General features: G+C 46.2%; 1 protein-coding gene across 1 annotated transcript in view; it reads right to left on the bottom strand.

Moving 5' to 3' along the window:
* The window catches only part of RTN4RL1 (reticulon 4 receptor like 1), a 352,520-nt gene extending 348,435 nt beyond the window's left edge, over window positions 1-4,085 (bottom strand). The window contains exon 1 of the mRNA XM_069615362.1: window positions 2,198-4,085. Within this exon, the coding sequence (XP_069471463.1) occupies window positions 2,198-2,210 (13 nt within the window). The 5' untranslated portion in view covers window positions 2,211-4,085. The remainder of the gene's footprint in view (window positions 1-2,197) is intronic.
* Window positions 4,086-18,578: the final 14,493 nt, after the last annotated feature.

Below are 18,578 nucleotides of genomic sequence, written 5' to 3'. Positions count from 1 at the left end.
ACAAGGGAACTAACCCTAGTCATGTCATCAGTGCAAAGGAAATAACCCTGGACTTGTCATCAATGCAAAGGAACTAACTCTGGACCTGTAATCAATGAAATCGAGCTATTCCTGGACATGTCAGCAATGCAAGGGAACTAACCCAGAACATGTAAGAAATTAAAGGGAAGTAACCCTACACATGTCAGCAATGCAAGGAAACTAATCTAGGACATGTCTGCAATACAAGGGAACAAACCCTGGACATGTCAGTGATGCAAGGGAACAAACCCTGGACATGTTATCAATTCAAGGACACTAACCATAAGGCATGCCAGCAATGCAAGGGAAATAGTCCAGAACATGCCAGCAATTCAAGGAACTAACCCAGGAAATGCCTGTAATACACAGAACTAACCCTGGGCATGTCAGCGATGCAAGGCACCAAACATGGACATGCCAGGAATACAAGACAACTAACCCAGGACATGCCAACAAACAAAACATGGTACAAGGGAGCTAACTCTGGAAATGTCAGCAATGATTGAATCTGCTTACAATAGCTCCTAGCCCAAGCCAGACTAAGCGAGAGAGAGGCCCAAGCGAAAACCACAAGCGTGGCATAAGGAGGAGAGGGTATAGCCTGCCCTTTGAAAGGGGCTGACACATCCTGGGCAGAAAGAAATAGTTCTAAACTGGGTTTAAAGGGGGGCACATCCTGGAATCCTGCACAAAAGGAACAACCTTGCCAATCATGCCAACGCACATGCTATGCACTGAGATACAAAAACATCTCTTGGGAACATACATCTTGGTCTCAAAGTTTGGGGGCGGGGATTGAGGTCCTGTGGTTGAATTGTAGACTGTGGATACAGAAGACCCTAATTCTAAACCAAGCTTCTGCACTTGGTCACAAGAAGTGACTTCATCCTGGGCACATAGAGAAGTCGGAACAGCCTGGGCACATAAAGAAGTGGGAAGATCTTGGGCACATAGAGAAGCAGGATCACAGTGGGCACACTGAGGAGCGGGCCATCTTTGACACAAAGAGGAGGAGGCCTATCCTGGACACATAGAGAGCAATGCATAGCATGGGCACACAGAGGAGCGGGCACAGCTTGGGCACCTAGGGGAGGCCTACCCTGGACTCAAAGAGAGCAATATACAGCATGGGCACACAGAGGAATGGGCATATCTTGGACACAAAGAGGAGGAGGCCTGCCCTGGGCACAAAGAGAGCAATGCATAGCCTGACCACACAGAGGAACGGCCATATCTTGGACACAAAGAGGAGAGAGCGCTTAATCACAAATGGGAAGAGAGCCCTTGGAACGAAGATGAAGGTGCTTAATGTGGGCATAAAGACCAGAAGACATATCTTGGGCACACAGAAGGTAGATGAGGGCAAAAGAAGCAAGCACAAAAGGGACAAGGCCTAGCCTGGGCACAAAAGGCAGAGGACATGCCATGGGCACATAAGGAAAACAGCCCAGCCTGGCCATAAGAAGGGAAGACCACCCCTTGGGACAAAGGTCATGAGCACAATGCGTCCTATAGAGAAAGAGTCAAGGGAACAAACATAATGTGCTCAAAGTGGGGAATCACCCACTGGGCACAACAAGAACATAGTAAGCCCTGTCGCATGAAGGGTAAGGCACATCCTAGGCACTAACAGGAGTGGCACATCCTAATTAAAATCAGGTGGGTGCTCTTGGGTGTAAGGAAGGCACAAACATGAGAACACTTTACCTGGGGGGCAAAGACAATTTTCTGGTGCATATAGGTAAGCCACACCCTAAGCACAAAGTCTAGAGGATACACAGGTGGTGCATTATGGGAACCTAGAGAAGATGACACACCCGGAGTAAAAACAGGCCACGGCACACCTTGGACAAAACAGCAGAGAGCGGGTCTTGGGCACAAAGAAGGGTAGGATCGCTCTGGGCACAATGATAAAATTGATTCCGGACACAAGGAGGAGAGGGCACGTCCGTGGCATAGACATGGAATGGTATATACTGGGCACAAAGAGGAGAGCCAGGAACTGGATACAAGTTAGAGAAAACAAACTGCACAGAGGGCACACCCTGGGCATACAGTGTAATGGGGATCGCTGGCAGCACCAAGAAGAAAAGGCAGGTTAATTTGGCATTGACGAAGTAGGATGGGCACAGTCAGAGCATCGGGATGTGCTCCAGTCGCCGTGGGCATGTCTTACCTTTACGCATCATCCTGAACGCCGGTGAAGATGCCAGAAATATCCCACAATCCGGAGAGCAGAGCAGAACCCCAAAGGTCTAATCCGGGCGCGGGGGCTGGCGGGACACTCTTCACCCCCAGAGAGAGAGAGAGGGGGGGTCCAGACCAGAGACAGCTCCTAGCTAGAGGCGACTCGCCGCCAGAGCCAGTCTTCAGCCGCCAGAGTCCGGAAGAGTTCGCACAAGCCCTGTAACCAATCAGACGGCCCCAGAAACAAGAGACAGCTGAGCCGAGCCCAGGAGACACAGGGGGCGGGCTGCCGCGGCAGGATGGTCCCGATGGATGCAGGGATGGCACGGGGGCCCACCTGGGAGCAAGGATGGTCACAGCATCCGCGAAGGGTATCAGGTCCGGCAGGACAGGGGCGGCACTCCAAGGGGAGAGACGGCGGCCGGATGGTCCCTGGGGAGACAGCAGCAGCAGGGTGCCCACGAGAGCAGCCAGGGGGGTCCCACGCGAAATAGAAGCGTCCCGAGAGTGTCAGTCTAGAGTAGACCCTGGGGAGACGGCAGGGTGGACCCTGAAGAGACAGGAGCAGCAGCGGGTCCCACGGAGACAGGAGCAGCAGGGGGTCCCAGCGGAGACAGGAGCAGCAGGAGGGTGTCAATGGAGGCAGGAGCAGCAAGGCGGTCCCCCAAGGAGTCAGTCTAGTCCGAGGAAGGCAAACGCAGCACAAAAAGGTCCCAAAAGTCTCCAAGCGGTCACAGGGAGGCAGGGTCAAGGCTTCCCGGCGGACTCAGGAGCAACAGGGCGATTCCACTGGAAACAGAAGAGCGGGCGCCAGCAGGGCTCCCAGAAGTGCAGGGCGGTCCCAGGAGAGCAGGGAGCGACAGGGCGGTCCCCGGGGAGCGGACGGTTCCGCGGTGTCAGGAGCAGCGCCGGCCGGCGGGTGGATGTCGCGGAGGCAGGCGGCGGTGGTCCCCGAGATTGCCCCGGTCCCAGCTCCGGAATTGCCTGCTGTACAGACCCGGACGAGGGGAGCCGGAGGTGCTGGGCAAGGGAAGGCTGAGCTCTGCCCGCTTCCTGCTGCTGGAGCCGGGCTGGGAGCGCTCGCTGGCCGTGCACTCCTCTCTTTCCTCTGCCTCCCTTCTACTCGGCAGCCCTTTTAGGGGGGGCAAACGCCCCCCCTTTTGGCAGACTGCAGTTCACACTTCCCCACCCCCTGGGGCTGGGGATATAAAGTCTCTGGGGAGGCATGGAGCCCCGAGACACTCTCGGGGAGGTGGGACGGGCTGCTTCCTCCGCGCCCCTTCTGCCTGGGCGCCCACCTCGACTGCCGCCTCCTCCTTCACCTCTGTCTCTAGAGTTCGCGGTCTCGCTGTAGCCCTCCTTCCACCCGGGGATGTCTCTTTCTCTGTGCCTGCCTCTCTCTTTTCATCGCCCTCGCCGTCTTTGCGTCTTTAGCTGTCTCGCCCTCTCCTTCTCTGCCGCCTCTATCGCACTCCTCATCTCTGCCGTTCTGCCCCTGTCCCTCCCCCCTCCCGCCTGTACCTCCCCGCGTCCCTCTCGCCAGAGTCCGCAGTTACGCTTCGCCTCTCACTGTCTCTTACTCCCTTCGGCTGTATCTCTCCTTCTGTTTTAGCCCAGTGCACTTTCGTCCCCTCTGTCTCTCCTTGTCTTCACCTGTCTCTTTCCTCACCCGACTCTGTCTCGTTCTTTCTCTGTCTCTTTTCCTCTTCTGTCTCTATCTTGTCTCTCTCGCTCTTTCTCTTCGACTCTTCCCTTCCTCTGTCCCCACCTCCTTCTCTCTCTATCACTCTCTGTCTCTCTCCCTCCCCCTCTCTCTGTCTGTCTCTCTCTCTCTCTCTCTCTCTCTCTGTCTCTCTCCTGTGCCTGTCTCTGCCTCTCCCCAGATGCAGGTGTCCCCGTCTCTGTGGTTGTCACTCCCTGCCCCCCCCCTGTCTGCCGCCCCCTCACTCTCGCCCTGCCTCTTTCCCTTGCTTCTTGATCTCGATGTCTGGCTCCTGCTCTCCAAAGCTGGCAGTCTCTGCCCCCTGTCTCTTGATTTTCCTCTCTCTCTTTATTTCGCTGTCTCTGTCCCCTAGCCGCTCTCTTTCATCTCTCTCTATATCCCCCCTCCGGGAGGCCCAGCGTGCCTCCGTCTCTCCCTCCCCTCTGTGTCTACTCCCCTAGCCCCTGCCCGCAGTGCCTCTGCCCTCTCGCCTCTGCCTCCTAGCTCTTGCCCAGTGAGTCTCTGCTAGTCCGGTGCGTGCCTACCTCCTTGGCTTCTCTCCTCTGCGCCTGTGAGTCTCTGCCAATCGGTCTCTACGGTATTATCCCCCCTCTGCCCAAGTCTCTTTTGTCTAGCCACGGGTAGGTGAGTGTCAGCCCACAGTCTCTTTTCTCTAGCTAGGCGCATGCGAGTGTTAGTTAGCACCCCCCCCCACCACCCAGTCTCTTTCCTCTAACTGGGGGCAAGTGAGTGTCAGCCCCCCCCCCCCGCCCCCTGTCTCTTTCATCTAGCCCCAGGCAGGGGGGTGTCCACCCCTCTGTCTTTTTCTTTAGCTAGGGGCAGGCGAGTGTTTGCCCCTCTGTCTCTTTCCTCCGGCTAGGAGCAGGTGATGGCCCCACCCCCTATTTCCTCTAGCTAGTTGCAGGTGTCAGCCCCCTTCTGTCTCTTTGTTTAGCTAGGGGCAGGTGAGCGCATGCCCCTCGTCTCTCTCCTCTAGCTCCGGGTAGGTGTGTGCCACCCCGCCCCCTGGCCTCTTTCCTGTAGCTAGTTGCAGGTGAGTGTCAGTACCCTTCTGCCTCTTTCTTTGGCTAGGGGCAGGTGAGAGCATGCCCCTCGTCTCTCTCCTCTAGCTCCGGGTAGGTGAGTGGCACCCCCCCCCCTCAGCCTGTTCCCTCTAGCTCCGCCTCTGCCCAGGTGCAGCCTGTGAGCCTCTGCCCCCTCGCTCTCTTTTCCCCTAGCTCCGGCCCCGGCGTGTCGCTGTCTATCTCCGTGCTCCTCTCGCTCTCTCTCTCTCTCTCTCTCTCCTTCACTCATAAACCGCCTCCCATATAACATTTATGAAAGCCTCCTTTTGCTCGCAGAGTTCAAAAATACCCAGCTATTCCCAGAGCAGCTGCACTCGGCGCGCACGCCGCTCCCGCCGCCTCTTAAGGTGTTTTTCTCTCTCACGCTCCTTCGCCGGAGTTTCAGCCCAGCGCATCTGCCCCTGCTTGGCTGATGGGGATGGGGGTCTCATCCAGCCACAGCCCCTTCCCCTGGATCTAGTGCCCCCCCCACCACCCCAGCGCACTTCTCTCCAAGGCGCCTGCCCTGCGCCCTGTAGCCCCCGGCGCCAGTGTCTACCGCACTAGCCTACCCTCCGTGTCTTCACCTGGCCAAGGGGCGCTGCAATGTGTCCCCTGCCCCCGTCCGGATATCTAGCTTCTCTGCCCCCTCCTATCCCAGCGCCTCTGCCCCCCCCACACCAGAGCCTCTACCCCCTGCTACCCCAGCGCCTCTGCCCACACCAAGGCCTTTGCCCCCTGCTACCCCAGCGCCTCTGCCCCCTCCTACCGCAGCGCCTCTGCCCACACCAAGGCCTTTGCCCCCTGCTACCCCAGCGCCTCTGCCCCCTCCTACCCCAGCGCCTCTGCCCACACCAAGGCCTTTGCCCCCTGCTACCCCAGCGCCTCTGCCCACACCAAGGCCTTTGCCCCCTGCTACCCCAGCGCCTCTGCCCCCTCCTACCCCAGCGCCTCTGCCCACACCAAGGCCTTTGCCCCCTGCTACCCCAGCGCCTCTGCCCCCTCCTACCCCAGCGGCTCTGCCCACACCAAGGCCTTTGCCCCCTCCTACCCCAGCGCCTCTGCCCTCTCCTACCCCAGCGCCTCTGCCCACACCAAGTCCTTTGCCCCCTGCTACCCCAGTGCCTTGTCCTTCTCCCACACCAGCACCTCTGCCCACTCCCACCCCAGCGTCTCTGCCTCCTGCTACCCCAGCGCCTCTGGCCTCTCCTACCCCAGCGCCTCTGCCCACTCCCACCCCAGCGCCTCTGCCCCCTCCTACCCCAGTCCCGGAGCACTCGCAGCCCACCCTTTCACAAACCCTACGGTCCATGAAACCAACACTGCCCCACACCCCAACTACACATCGCCCATAAGTGTGAGGGGGTCTTTGGGTTGGGGCCAGGAAAAAAACACGAGAAAGGAACAACAACCCCCCTCCTGGGGTCAGAGCAATGTTAGCAGCGGTGCTTAAAAAAGGAGCACACGCCAAAGCTTGTAGAATGGGGAATGGGTCCAACAGGTTTCCCCAAACCCACATTCCACGCTGACGTTTGCCCTGTCGAGAAAACAGCAGGCGGCCTGAGGTCCGCAGGATGTTTGCTGCGTGGCATGAAAAGTAATGCATTTTGCGCCAAAGTCCAACATTCCCCCGCTGGAGATGAAAGCAGGCTGTTGCTGATGCTTATTGCAGAAGTCACCGGGAGACCCTGCGCATGGCAGCTGTGCACAGTGAAAAAGCAAACGTCACAATATACACAGGGACGGATGAAAAAAAGAGTGTGTGCCCTCAATGTGCTTTCCCGGGCTCAGGCTGCCACGTGGGCGTCCCTGCTAAATATGAATGGAGACGCATGTGCTGTGCTCCTCATTGTGAATCACTATGGGCTGCTTTACCAGTATGGTGGTGTGGCAAAAAGTAGCGGTAAAATGGTGGTAATTCCGTTGCTGCCATATTACCTCACCATCGTACTATGAGTTTGGGTGGTAAGATGGAGAATGATCTTCTAGCAAAAAAATGGAGATAAATCACCCACTTTACTGCCAAAAATCATCCAAAAATACCACTGCGGAATTACCGCACACAATAATTCCTGAAAAAATTACCCATGGAGTTCCATGGACTCTAAAAATGCCTAACACAAGTAGCGATACCAAGTGGCGGTAGCAGTTACTGATTTTGGTGATAAATCAGAGTATTTACCGCAGATTTACCACCAAAATCACAATGAGGTCCTTTGCTCCATCGTGACTTATAGACCTTGGCTACCCTCTTGACGACGGCCAAAGACTGGTAGGTCCTACTCTTAGGCCCCCACAGCCAGCTGTTTCCCCATGTATGTTCTAATTATCATAATTATCACATGTCTTCTCTGTACATTTCTGTACAGTCCATTACCGTGTATATATTTGTAAATGGCAATTATTTTTTATCTTCCAATGTATAAATTACTAGATTTTGTATCGTATTGTATATCATTCTGTAACATGTACTTTAAGAAAAGCGCCCAGATACCTTCGGGCTTGGTGCGCGATATAAGCAAATAAAACAAACAAACAAAGAAAGGAGGGGTAGAACTCCTGGCTCTATTCCATAGTACTTAAGCGAGCAGCAGAAGAGGTGCCAGGTGCATTTCCTCATTGTTAGAGCCGATGGAGATTTCCCTCCTCGTGCACTTTGAGGATTACGCCCTATTCTTTTATCACATCTTCCCGCTATCACACCTCCTGGCTATGACCACACTGCTCCCAATTCACAGCCTCTCAACCACATACAAACTCTTCACACTACCACACCCATTGCATTAGCCATACCCTCTATCACTCTCACCTCTATCACACCTTCTCCAATTATTGCTGCCCTCATATTCATACACCCTCCACCTCCAATGATCAATTCATCCGATTATTACCCTCCCTCCTTGTGACGAATCAACTTCCGGGGCACCAGTGTTCCAGGGATGAATATCGGTTTCTAAACCATCTGTCAGCCGCACACCTCTAGTACACCAGAAGGGATCCAAACAGATTGGAAACACAAGTGTGCTCTAGCACCTTGAAGCGTCTCATGTGCTAGATGGAATTACCAATAAAGATCTCAGGCCCAAATAACTATACAGACTCAAAGTATATGGCAAAGTACTACTTTATTATTAACATACTATAAAGTAGGGCAATCTGGCAAACAACAAGGTGTAGTCCACACACTCACATCCAAACTCGTTTATACAAACGTTTTATACCTCAATGTATGTCAGCTATGACGTCATCCTTCGTGGCAAACTGTAAAAGTTATTGAAGGCAGGGATTGGTTAAGTGAACGTATTTGCCTATAGTATGTATATGTGTTAGTGACACCATTGGCTGCCTCTTATCTGTTAGACATGCCTCGAACTACCTCCAAATACGTATAATACTGATTCTAGCGGAAAAATTGTAGCATGCTGCTACATAGACCCTCTGATTGGCTGGCATGCTTTCCCAACCATGGACATTCGGATTTTTAGCAGCATGCAAGCAAAACGAAACCCAGCTACTGAGAGCAATATCAGACTAATCCCCACTTTCCCAATTAGTCCATCATCTCTCATCGGTCTGGCCCTAAGGCGAGGCTTCTCCTTTATAGTTGACCCCGCCGCCTGTTCTGTATTCCGGGACTTTTAAGGGAGTGTAGGCACACCATTATATTAATATGAAGCTTAATGAATAGCCCTTGTTTTTGACTTCTGAATGACGCGTGAGGAGACCACAAATTTGCCCATTTCAACCTTCTATTTACTGCTATTTGATTCAATTGTGCTGGGTGTTATTACTCCTCTCGGCCTCCAGAGGCATGCGCAGTCCACCTTGCATAGGCTTTCCACAATTTTAATTGTCCAATACTTTGCTCTTGCAGATGTTTTCCTCTTTGCTTAATGTAAGAGAAATATGTCTTATGTACATGCTTATCCTTTTGACTCCCATTGTGCCTTGCAATTATTCCTTGAAACACCATTCTTGATCCCAGGCCAATAGGCTCCTCTTAATTCCTCACACAAAGCTGTTTTTCCAGCTCCTGACTCTGCAGCCCTGGTCTATTTCCGAGGTAGCTTGATTGGTTTTAATACGAGTCCGGCGTCCATCTTTTCATCATGGCCGCTGTAGCCACATTATGTTTTCCTCTGGAGCAAGCTTGTATATGTCTCATCTACCTTGTGTTTCTGTGTATATACGCTTATTAGTCAGCAGGTTCTCGTCTACCTTGCGTTTCTGTGTATATACACTTATTAGTCAGCAGGTTACTTGATCTTCTTTGCATATATGATTTCTTCATATTTGATTACATGTTTCCCTTGTCAGTTACATTTTTATTCTTAAGTATTTGCATATCGTTTCAGTGTATCTCTGTGTTTTCCCTTCATGATGTCACTCTGCCCTTGTTAGATTTCACTTATAGCTCTATGATGTCCAATGGTGTATGCTGACATCCTTCCACCCTTTCAGTGCGAGGATACATTTGCTGTGGTTGTCTCGGTGCATATCATCTCTCATACACTCAATGTGGTATTGGGATGATACATGGTGTCCAACATAGAGCTCTTCTTCTGCTGTTCCAGTATGACGGAGGTGAGGACGAGAGCTAGGGATGACGTATCCACCTGCTCCTTTACATTCCCCCCTCTGGTTGAGTCCTCAGCCACCTTCTCCTCTTCAATCTTTTTCTTCTTCTCTTTATACTACGGTTTCTTCAAGATCCATATTTTTGTCACCCCCTCTGGTGACCTGCAGTTTTTATATGTTCATCCACACTCCAGGTCATATGTCAGAACTCCCCAGTTGGTGGACACAATATCCCAAAAATTGTGATAAATTAGTGATAAAGTGTGGAAGAAGTGGCTTGCGATAAAACATTATGTGATAAAACATTATATAAGACACTGTGGGGGTAGCAACTTGGAGGGCATACTAGAAATATACAGAATCAGTATAATTCCCACCAAAATGTACAGCCTGTCAGTATTGGATATAGAACAGATAAATTGTCTGGAACAATTAGAAGGTAAAATCTTGCAATCTATTATAAATTTGACTAGATCAGTACCAGTGGAAGCATTACGTCTTGAGTATGGTGTAACATCATTACAAACGACTTGGCGAGTGCAAAGAACACTGTTATACATAACATTTAAATGTTGCACTGATGAGTCTAACGTCTTGTGTAGGCTGTTGGGTACAGTCCTAGATAACCACTGTAAACATAATTTTCTTTTATCCCTTAAAGAATCTGCAGAATGGTTTATAGCTCAGTTGAACCTGGATATGGAAATGTTAGTACAGGACCCAAATACAGAGAAAAAATAAAAAATAAAGCAAAAGACTGAGACACAGTTAATAACGTGGATATTTTGCACATGAAGAAGCGGTATCAAGAACTAGTCGACAGGCATGGCAAAGTCATATAGCTTCATCGTATCTGACAAAGAGAACTAGTATCGATCTCAAGTGCTTTATGCTGCACCTGAACATGCGCATGAACATTTTGCATACAAGGGAATTTACAGGGGTTTGGCTGAGCATTACCTATGCAGAACGATTATGCAGATGTTTCAACGAAGAAGTTGAAACTAGCCGTCATATTGTGTCTCAATGTAAAGCTTTGATTAAAATGTATGCAAAGGGCTATGGAAAATTTCTGAGTACAACAGAGGACAGGATAGGTGACCAATTTTGGTCATTTGGCTACAGAGCAACATCCGTGGTTGCATCTACAGCAGTATATGAAATATGGAAGCAAATCCAGAAAAAATGGAATTAACTCTTGAATTGCACAAATGAGAGATTAAGCGCCTCGATGGATACTTTGATGTAATGAAGAGTAATTTTAAACGTGAAGGAAATATTAGATTGAAATGTATTTTGATATGTACTTTTTTATAGGTAATGTGCTTAAAGTTTTAATGAATGAAACTAATTACACAATAAAAAACATAAAAAAATACATCCAACATCCTACATATTTCTTGTGATCTTTAGGGTAGTAGAGCTTTGTTCCTGGGAATGCCAAGGGACTTTTCTCTATATTCTCACAGGTGCTGTCCTCATTCTGCAATTGTTCACACATTTCAGCATCCATGTTAATCATTATCTTCATCCCAATAACTTTCTTGGCTGTCTTCTGACATTGTCCCAAAATGATCCTTATCAAACAGAATCCTAGCAATCCTAGTATTGCTCCAAGTAACTTGAAGGCATTTGCCAGCCAGGTTGGGACCCATGAAAACCGGGATGAAAAATAGTAATCTCTTGCTGTCTCATCAACTTCATCTTCCATTTTCGTATGCAGGGTTGTCATCATAGTTATCGATTCTGTCAGGGTTCCATTTTCTACATTGTAGGAAGGTTTGAATATACAGAAAGAAGGCCCACTCTTGGCACACACGCCTCCTTACATTGCTGTCCAGGACATATCTCTTCTTGAGGGTCATAAGTCTAATGGCCCTGAGTTCTTCTCTTTTTTTGGTTTAAATATTTGTATTAACATCAGTAGGCATACAAGACCTATACCATAAATATATGAACAAGTAGCAAGTATATAATTAATACAGAAGAACAATACATCCAAGCATGTTTCAACATTATAAGAGTCTTAGATGACATCACATATGTGATATATTCTAATGCATACAAATGCAGTTTAAAAATGAACTCATAGATAGATATATCATATAATATGAATTTTACACAAACAAAGACGCAGAGGGCAGACATACACATGAGAACAGTGGGGATGATGCTATACAAGAACTAGAAAGGCAATAGGTTATAATGTTTTCCTATCAACTAACAGAAGCGTTTTGTAAGCATTCTACAAATGACTGCCATTTTGACTCATGCTTGAATATTAAAAGTGGAGACGTAGCATTGCATTTTTCCATTCTATGAATGTTACATACTGAGTTCCACCATATCTTACAATGTAAACGCTTGACGTCTTTCCAATTGGATGTAATTGTTTGGATAGCTATTACAATGAGGAGGTCCAACAGGTAATTATTTTAATGCATCACAAATTATACAATGGTACTCCCATGGAAGAGGAAGGAAAAACACAAATCTTGTTGTATTTGAAAAATACCTTTGAGAGTCTTCCAAACCATTTCTCTAATTCTTTTAACATAAACACATTCGAAAAACATATGTTTGAAAGAACCTTGAGCGCAGAAACAACTCCAACAATTGTTATTTTGAGATAGTCTACTTTTGAAAAGAGTAAGCGAGGCGTTGAAGGGTCAATGGTGAAAACACAGAGTTTCGAGTAAACTCGCTGATACAATAATTTTTTAGATATTTTTCCATACAGAAGGCCATACTGTTAGAGAGTCATTCAGGGAGCACTCTAGTTTCCAAGCCATTAGGCAATCAAATGGATGAGCAACTGTTGGATTAGATAAACATAATTTATAGAACCAAGAGGCCGTAAACATTGGATTGGACAGGTGTCTGGCTCTTTCAGCATGGTGAACGTCAACATTATGTGCTAATAAGGCAAAGTTATCCATTACAGCATTAATCAAACCTAAGTATTGTTGTATAAGTGACATCGGAACATGGTATTTAGCCATTATTTCATCAAAGGTAAGAGACGTTCCTTAAGTAAACAACTGCCCCACATATTTAATGTCACAAGAGAGCCAAGGCTTCCAACGTAGAACTCTCTTATTAATCTTAATCAAGGGGTTCAACCATACATATTGCAAGGTAAACTGAGATTTTTTAGTAATTAATGGAAATAAATAGGCCCGTCAATACATAATAGAGACATTCATGCTTGTACTGTTAAAGTATCTCTTATTGTCTATGATGATGGGGCAGTCTACAAGCGAATGGGTTGAAACCATCGCTCTCTCTATAAGAAGCCAATTAGGCAAACAAGGATTGGCAGGGAAAAACCACAATTGTGTTTGTCTCAAAACAAAGGCCATGTGGTATTTCCTGAAGTCTGGAAACCGTACACCTCCCTCAATTCTAAGCTTTTTGAGCTTACTTAGCAAGATTCTATGTCTCTTTTTCCCCCAAAGGAATTTGAGGATGCAGGAGTCTAGTGATATAAAAATGAGGCAAGAAAGGGAATATGAAGCATATATAGAAAATAAAGTATAATCAGGGAAATCATCATTTTCATTGATTGAAGTCTCCCCACCAGGATAAGAACAAGGGGCACCATGCGTTCGTTAGTAAGCTCTTTAACTCTCCCTAGGATTTATGCAGTATTTTGTTTGGTTATACTTTCGATAGAAGATGTTATATGGATGCCCAGATATTTAATGCCCGCAGGGCACCACCTCATTCCGGAGCCTGGCATGTGCTGTTTGGTGCAACGTATGTTAAGTGGCAGCATCCCTGACCCATCTGTGTTAAGTTTATATCCTGATGCCAGAGAGAATAGTGTAACATTATGGAGTAACTTGCGTAGACATGTATCCGTTATATGTAAAAGCAGCACATCATCAGCCGTTTTTATTTGAATACCTCCAAAGTGATTTCCAGTTATATTATCATTTTGTCTAATTGCCTCAAGGGAGGGTTCTAGTGCCAAAATGAAAAGCAGAGGAGAAAGGGGACATCCTTACCAGGTTCTCTATGAAGAGAGAAAGAGGATGACATGTGGCCATTAATAAAAACAGATTTTTTTCGGATTAGAGTACAATAATTCATCATACACAGCCTACCTGATCATTCTTAATGAGATTTGGAAGAAAGGGAATGAATCTGTTAGCGACTATTTTGCCAAATATTTTGCAAGCAGTATTAATCAAGGATATGGGTCTATTATTTTGGACTAATTCAGCATCTTTATTGTGTTCAGGGAAAACAATAAGCATTGCTTCTGTAAAGGAGCATTTGGCTTTCCCATTTGAAATAAAAGAAGAATACAAATCATTAAACTTAGGTACTAGCAGATCTCTAAAGTGGGCGAAGAAATCGATTGAAAGACTATCCAGGCCAGGAGCTTTCCCTTTATTGAGATCTCTAATGGCTTTATATATTTCACTTGTCGACATGGGGGCATTCAGTGCCTGCAGGTTGGTGCTAACATATGAGCTATGATGTATATGTTTTAAAAAATCAGATGCATGACTATTATTGGGCATAGTATCCAAGTATAATTTTTGATAGAAATTTGAGAAGACTTTTAAAATGTCTTTATCATTAAAGTTTCTATTGCCATTGTGGTCTTTAACGACAGTCATTTTAGCGTCATTTCTTTTCAATTTAAGGTGAGACACTAGTGACTTACTAGATTTATTTTAGCAACTGATAGATTTTAGATTTGTACTTTAAGAGGTTGGTAAATGAATATTACGTAGCCAAATTATTATATTGTATTCTTAATTTAGTAATTTTTTGTAGGGTAGAGATAGAGTTGGAGCGTAACTATTCGTATTCTAACGATTTAATTGATTTCATATCATCAGTTTCTTGTTTAAGTTCTTTCCTTTTACTAGCCGTATATGATATAATATGTCCCATAAATAGCACTTTATAACAATCCCAGTGATTATCTATGGATGTATCTATGTTGCGGTAAAAATGCCTTTTTCCAAAATAGCTGTGCTTGCGTTACATAAGTATACTTTATTTGTGCCAACGTATTGATTTGCAAGAAAGAAGCCAAGCAGCCATATATGGCATACATATTTTCTTCATATATTTATCAACAGGCTCCTTAACACCATTTCTTCAGAATAGGGCTGTGTTTATACTTGAAGTTTTCCAGCAAACATGTGCCCTAAAGCTATATTTTCTCTTCAATTTAACAGAAAATATGTTGCACAGCATTAATTAAATCCTGATAAGCCTTTCTTTGCAGACAATTATTGCCCCATGTGCCTTTATCCATATGGCTGCAGTAATAGTTTCACACTGTGTTCTGGAAGTGTTAAAAGAGCACATCCCATCTATGAATATCTTTGCTGTGTGCCCAAAGTGTATTCCTTGCGTTTCGTTGATAGAAGGAATTCAGCCCTTGTTGTGTAAAAGTCGTGCTTCCTTATTTTAGCAGGCCTCCCACATCGCGCCTACCGTGTTAGCTGATTGGACGCGTCGGCTTTTTAATAACGCAACCTCAGTGTCAGGAGGCCACGCCCTCGGTTCTCTCTTCATTTCCTGCGCCGCACCTCCCAGGCTTGAAGGAGGGAACGGAACCTCGCTGCATACAGCAGAAGTGCTTTGGTGAGAACAGCTGAGTTTTAAAACATGTGTTACTTCATTTATGAAGTAAAGAAATAAGTATATTTAAGTTGCCGGAGCGGGAGCAGTTTAAGCTTCCGTCCGCATCAGTGCTTGGCCACGCCCCCAGTTAGTTCTTCTCTGATTGCATTAAATCCTTTTATTGTTGTGCTGATCGTTTGCAGCAGCTCACACCTGGTAATCTGCTGCCATTTGGCCTTCACTGAAGTCTGAAGTCCAGGCATAATAATCTGTGTTAATCTGGTATATCATTGTAGGCTTCTGTTGATGAGAAATAGTTCTCCCTCTTCATCCAGCGCTGGTCGAGTGACCTCTTCTTCCTTTGGTGTTGATTCATTTTTGTAAGTTCGCAAACATGGAGGTCCCTTAGGGGAATCGCTAGGGCAGGATCGTGTATGACCACAATGGAGGCTTTGGATCCAATATTGATCCATCATGTTTGTTTGTTTGTTTGTTTTATTATTTATAATGCGCACAAGGCCCAGGAGCATCAGGGCGCAGCAGAAAGGATATGTTCAACTTAGTTACATGGCCAAGCAGGCAGACATATAAAATAACACGTCAGTATATACAGAGTAAATTACATAATCACAAGAGAATGCACTGAAATTACATGTGTCTATGAGGTACAAGGAAAAGTAGGCAGTGGCATGTCAATATATACAAAATAGGTTCCATGGTTTAGGTAGCATGGAATGAGGTAGGCGCAGTACCTTAGTAAGGTTGTCCAAGTGGACTGGTGCAAAGTAGGCAAATCCATCACAGCAGTTCCTTCATTCATTACTGGTACTTCGAGCACCTGCTCACATACTTTATTTTCTTCAACCAGAACCAGGCCTTTATTCCTGAAACATTTTTTTGTGATTTGATAGAGACTGGTCCTGCTTCATTATCAACCCATGTTAGTAGCTTAGAGTACTTGGCCCATGACTCTAAACACGTGTCATTTACTATTTGCACTACGCTTACTGGTTCCTTCTTCAATAAGTTTGCAGGGTAGGATAAAATTCTTTCTTCCCATCCTGTACTGGTGCCAACTCGTCCACACATCAATAGCCAAGGGCTCTCCCAGCATCCTGGTACTCCTGATCTTTCCACTATGTCTGAACATTCCATCCTCCTCATTTCAACAACCTTTATTCATTCTCCAATCTGAGCTGGATAAATACTTTTTCTGCTTAACAAACCCATCCCTTTTTCCATCCTTTGTGTTTTCACATAAGTGTCTTCAAATGGGAATGTTCTCCTTGGTCGCCATAGTAGGGTTGCCCATTTTCCTTTGAATTGTCCGCTGGTTGTGCATGCTGCTAGATGACTAAGGCATTTTGCATCATGTGCAGGCATTTCTTTTCCAATACATGTTCTTGCTGCATTCATGGCATAGGGGATGAGAGAACATACATAACAGCTTTCATCTGATGTTCTGTCTCCCACCTCTTTCATGTGCTGATACCATAACTTATCCTTTAAATGAGCCGAATTATCAAGATATGTATTTATATCTTCATGATCTTCCCCAGAATCTCTTTTTAGTCGAACAATTTATTTAGTAAAATCAAGAAAGATGCTGCTCGTGCTTTTATTAGGGATCCTAATAAATGCTTAATTGTGCCCCACTGTATCTGCATTTTGTATCCTTATATGTCTAAATGCGGTAATAATAAGAAGGAACAGAGAACTCATAATGCAGAATGATATCACAATTGCTATTCCAGAAAAACCCATAGATTTCCTTGATGGCAATGTGTTTCTTATATTCTGGAACCTTACCATCTTGTTTTTAATTCAATTATGTAATTCTGTTATATTTTGAAAATCACACTTTTATGTTAAGAACCGTAAAATAATTGCCACTATGATTCTGAAAATAATATGATTGTTTTTAGGATTGCCACAAAGTTTTACAATGTTCACGTCTTATCAGAGCTGTAAGTGAAAACAGCATACAAGAATGTGTGCAATGTAATTATGATGGGTAGCATAGGAGATGCAGTGTGCTTGTTGTCTTTCAGCTCATGCACTTCAACACATTGTTCATTGTACCTATCTAAAAAAGTTCTAGGATAGCTGCAAGTCTATTAATTCCTTATTAAATTTAAGAAATGTCGATCTTTATGCTCAAAAGGTTTTTTTTACTCCATAGATTCCTTTTCTTTGCTCTTGGTTGGTGATCTTGTCTGCATGCGCAGAACTTCTTCTCTTGCTTCACTGTCAGTAGATACAGGAGGGGTTGAAGTTTCTCCCTTGTAAGGTTTGATGTCATGCAGATGCAGTCAGGCCCGCCTTGCTTGTAGCTTAACAGCTGCAGGAGTAATTTCTTCCACCTCGTTGGGTCCCTCAAAACTGGGTTTGTTCCAAGTACAGACACATTTTCACACCAGCACCTAGTCCCCTGGATATGGGCTGTGTTGTTTTAAGAGGCTTTCTGGATCAGTTGGCTGGCTTTCTTCTTCAATCCTCTCTGACTGCTCCCGCCGGTTCTTTATCTGTTGAGAAATAAAAGAGACACTAGCAGTCAGAGCTGCTAAATAATCATTCATCTCGTCACCTAATGTCTTCACTACACTGTGGGCATCAGTTTCCAACCTAGTTGGAGGAGCAAGAGGTGTCCTCATTCAGCGCAGAGTCACCAACTCATAAGGAGTTCAGTGGTGATCTGAGCCAGCCTGATTTTGCAGCACATATAGTGCAAGGCATAGGCAATGAAATCACCGCTTTTTCAAAGTGACTTTTATCTTAGCTATCCTCTCTTCAATTAGTCCATTTAAACATTCACAAATCCTATTCACCCGTGGGTGATAGGCAGAAGAGAACTTGTGTTTTATCCCTGATAAAAGAGTGACTTGTTCAAATAGTTCATTTACAAAATGTGGTCCATTGTCAGACCGCAAGACCTCGCACACAACCCATCTTGGACACACCTTACACACAAGGAACTTGGCAGCGCATGTGGCATTGGGGAGCGTACATGGACCTGCCTCAATCCATCTGGAAAAGGGACATACCACAACCAGAATATTCTTATAGCTGATGCATGTCTGCAGCTTTTCTGCATAATCTATATGTAGATGCTGACATGGGCCATTGGGTCTAGGGATTGATCCTCTCACTGTTCGCAAAGTGTGCTCTGCAGTACATTTCTGTCACTACTCGCTCCCTTCGCTCCTGTTCCCACCACTTGGGGGCATGAATTGGGGTTTATTCCCTACTGGACTTTTCCTCCAAACCTTATGCTACAGTGCTGTGATGAATTGGGAGCGCTAAATCCCTATTTTCCAAGCTACTTCCCTTTCAGATCAATTCCAGGTTTTTGGCAGCCAGCATGCTTCTTTAATCAAATGACTATGCTTCCCAGAATGCCTGGTCCACTGCTTCACCTCCACCCTTGCAGGACA

The sequence above is a fragment of the Ambystoma mexicanum genome, chromosome 9 (assembly GCF_040938575.1).
Source record: "Ambystoma mexicanum isolate Mex_15411 chromosome 9, UKY_AmexF1_1, whole genome shotgun sequence".
Taxonomy (NCBI): Eukaryota; Metazoa; Chordata; class Amphibia; order Caudata; family Ambystomatidae; genus Ambystoma; species Ambystoma mexicanum.
Note: the sequence above shows the minus strand (reverse complement) of the source record. Positions and strands in the feature narration are given on the sequence as shown.